At 38.3% G+C, this 3,366-nt stretch overlaps 1 protein-coding gene across 5 annotated transcripts in view; it reads left to right on the forward strand.

The window, feature by feature from the left end:
* Positions 1-3,366, forward strand: part of LOC106883371 (cilia- and flagella-associated protein 43) — a 99,256-nt gene that overhangs the window by 87,631 nt on the left and 8,259 nt on the right. For all 5 annotated transcript variants that reach the window (XM_014934359.2, XM_052972703.1, XM_052972705.1 and 2 more), the window contains 2 exons: positions 2,806-3,028; positions 3,145-3,257. In XM_014934359.2, the coding sequence (XP_014789845.2) occupies positions 2,806-3,028; positions 3,145-3,257 (336 nt within the window). The remainder of the gene's footprint in view (positions 1-2,805; positions 3,029-3,144; positions 3,258-3,366) is intronic.

A 3,366-nucleotide genomic window follows, 5' to 3' on the forward strand; every position in this document is an offset into this window, starting at 1 on the left:
GATGTTCGGGGGACAAACACAGACACACAAACACATGCATATATACATATATATATACATATATACGACGGGCTTCTTTCAGTTTCCGTCTACCAAATCCACTCACAAGGCTTTGGTCAGCCCGAGGCTATAGTAGAAGACACTTGCCCAAGGTGCCACGCAGTGGGACTGAACCCGGAACCATGTGGCTGGTAAGCAAGCTACTTACCACACAGCCACTCCTACGCCTGTGTAGATTCTTTTAGAAATGACTTCTCAGTTTTAACACTTCCTCTTCTGGAAGAAGTATCTGCTCTCCTGACATCTCCACATCCTCTTTTATGACCCTTTACAACTCTAAAAGTAATAATGTAGTTTTCAGTAAATACGAGGTGGTATAAATAAATTCATGGACTAGTTATATTTGAGCTGTATTTTCGTCTTGGGGAAGAGATGGAAGTCCATAGGTGCCAAATCTAGTGAATAATTTGGGTGTGGAAGCGATATCATGTTGTTTTTGGTGAGAAACTCATGAGTGGAGAGGGTGCATTATTGTCATGAAGAATCCAATTCCTTATGCTCCACAGATCTAGTCCCTTTCACAGAATGTCCCCTTCAAGCGCTTCAAAACATCATTGATTGTCCTCCAATGATACTCATGCACAAGCTGGGGGGTGATACTCATGGCAGGTCTTTCAGATCGTTCATTGTCTTCCAGGGACATTCTTCTGCTTTTGAAGCATCTGTGTCACTTGAAACATTGCATACGACCTATTTCCTCGACACCGTCAGCTTGCCAAAACATGTTCAATGTCTCTGTAGCAGACTTTCCAAGTTTAACACAAAACTTCACGTTGGCTATTTGTTCCAGCTTCCTGTCCATGACATAAATTGCAGACTACAGCATATACATGATCACAAAACCTCATTGCACACACAACTGTGTGCTGTCATTTGTTGGTGCACTACAGAACTAGTCTGAGAACTTTTTGATACCAGCTCATATAAGCACATATCCAGACACATATAGAGGGCCCTGGCACAAGTAGCATGTAGTATTTGTTGGTCATTCTGTTCTTGTTTTCTTGTCTTTAACTAACCAAACACTAGTTTTTCAAAAGACATCAGGTGTACTACAAGTGGGTGCTGAAAAGTTCCTGGCTTTAAGGCTATCACAAAAGGCCTGGTTAGAGGCCCCTTTTACAGGGTTTAGAAAAACTGAAGGTCCGCTGCAATAAGTGAGAGGGGAATATGTTGAATAAAATCATAATTAGCTGATCCTCCTGTATTTTCTTTTAAACCAGGAACTTCTCAGTACTCCCTTGTTATCTTATTTATTTCTCACTTCTAATTACATCCAACTTTACAATTCCAGGAGCACCATTTTTTTCTAATGTTTTGCTCTGAAGGATGTGGTTGTGCTCAGAGTCATTGCAGGGCTGACCTCCAAGTTCCATGAGATTGACATGGTCAACAGACATTCCTCTTGAACAGTTTAATATAGATGACTGCAGGAAAAACGATAGGCATATACAGAAAGATGGCATTCTGGTGAGGAAGGATCGTAGAAAAATTATTAGTGCAGGACCTAATGGGGGGGGGAGTAAACAAAATATGGATGAGGCAAGGGAGAGAGTTAAGTAAGTCAAAGGGAATTCACTAGAAGTGGAATAAGATACATGATGTCTGGGGAGCAGAAGGCACTGTAATAGCTACAGAAAAGCTAGGATGAGAAGACAACATGTTTGTGGACCAGTGGTTGGAGTTTGGAAGAGCAGATGGGATTTGATAGAAGCTGTCTGATAGAATGAGGAGGAGAACAGAACCTCAAAGTTAGATCAAGGATTCAGAGTACATGGATACAATAGGATAAAGTAGATCAGGAACAAATTTCACAGAATGATCTACTTTTGATGTCAGCAGGATCAATCCAGGTTGTCATTGGTTACATTTGATGTGGGGGAATTAAATAAAGTGAGTTGTGCCAGTTCCTCAAGAAGTTATGGATTTGCTGAAGAATGCATTTTCTTGCTACGGAGCTCTTTTCTCTTTGAAGTACAGTCAAATACTCTAGCAACCGACAGAGGTGGTGCAAACGAGGAGGTATAAAGCAAGAAACTTCATGCCAGTCAATCATATCAGGCTATAGGGCCTTTCTCTTTCTGCCTATATAACTACATAGTTCTGGACAACTACATAACCTACTGATACAGTTGACACTTTCTGTTATAGCATTACATGCTGTGATAGAGGCATCCTTGTTTCTTTGGTTGAGCAGAAAAACTGATTTTTTAAATGAAGATCCTTGAACTATTTGTTTGGCATTGAGTTTCAGATACTCCTACATCACTTGTTAAGCACTGATTTTGTTATGATGTAACAAAACCAGTGCTGGGTATAATTTCTATAGAAAATTTTGTAGAGATAACATTAATAAGTGATGTAATAGCTAACATAGTAGAACACAGAATTGACTTATAAAATGTTTAACATATTTTGTAGTATATTACGGTTGCATAATGAAATACAGTCACCCTATAGATCATTAATGCTCCTATATCACTATTGTTATTAGAAATGCAGTGGGTCAGTGATTTGTCTGTTGGAAACTTGGAAATCAATTATAATATAAGATAAAACATTTGTTAGATGTTTTTTAAAAATCTTTTGTGCTTTACATTATAGAAATTTCTTCATATAATGGTAAAGGATTCTCTTTAAATTTCTTCCTTTTTTTTTGCATACATTGGTCAGTTTTTGGTTTTGTTGTGGCTACTCAACTGATTGGTTACTTTTGCCTCCCCTCTAACATTTCTACTATTTTAGGGCTTATAAATTCAAAACGCCAGATACAATGCCATCTGGGGAGATTGTGATGCAAACGATATATAACCAAAGGAAAATTGTGATTGCTCAACAAGGGAATGCTTCAATTGCAGTTGCTCTTAAGGAAATTGACAATGACAGCTACCGGCCAGAAGGCTTAGACCAAAATACTTGGACAAAGTTATGCCAGATAAGAAGAATTAAACTCAAAAAAGAAGAACAGGTAAGATTAGAGGCAATGAGAAATGGTTTCAATCATCTCTTTCTCTCTCTCTCTCTCTCTCTCTCGCTCTCTCTCTTTCTCTCACATTCTTTTTTCTGTTTTCTGCACTATGACAGATAATGAAAAGTATTTTAACATTTGCTGAGATGGGTGATTTCCACCAGTATAAAATAGATCAGCTGGAGATGACACACGCTGAAATGGATGAGATTGAAATGAAAATAAAGAAGTAAGTCTTCCTTTGTATCTTCCAAGCTCAAAGCAAAGTAATGTCTCTGAGACTTTTAACCCTTCAACATTCAGATTACCCTCTCATATTTAATGCACATTTATTCACA

The sequence above is a fragment of the Octopus bimaculoides genome, chromosome 14, assembly GCF_001194135.2.
Source record: "Octopus bimaculoides isolate UCB-OBI-ISO-001 chromosome 14, ASM119413v2, whole genome shotgun sequence".
NCBI classification, from domain to species: Eukaryota; Metazoa; Mollusca; class Cephalopoda; order Octopoda; family Octopodidae; genus Octopus; species Octopus bimaculoides.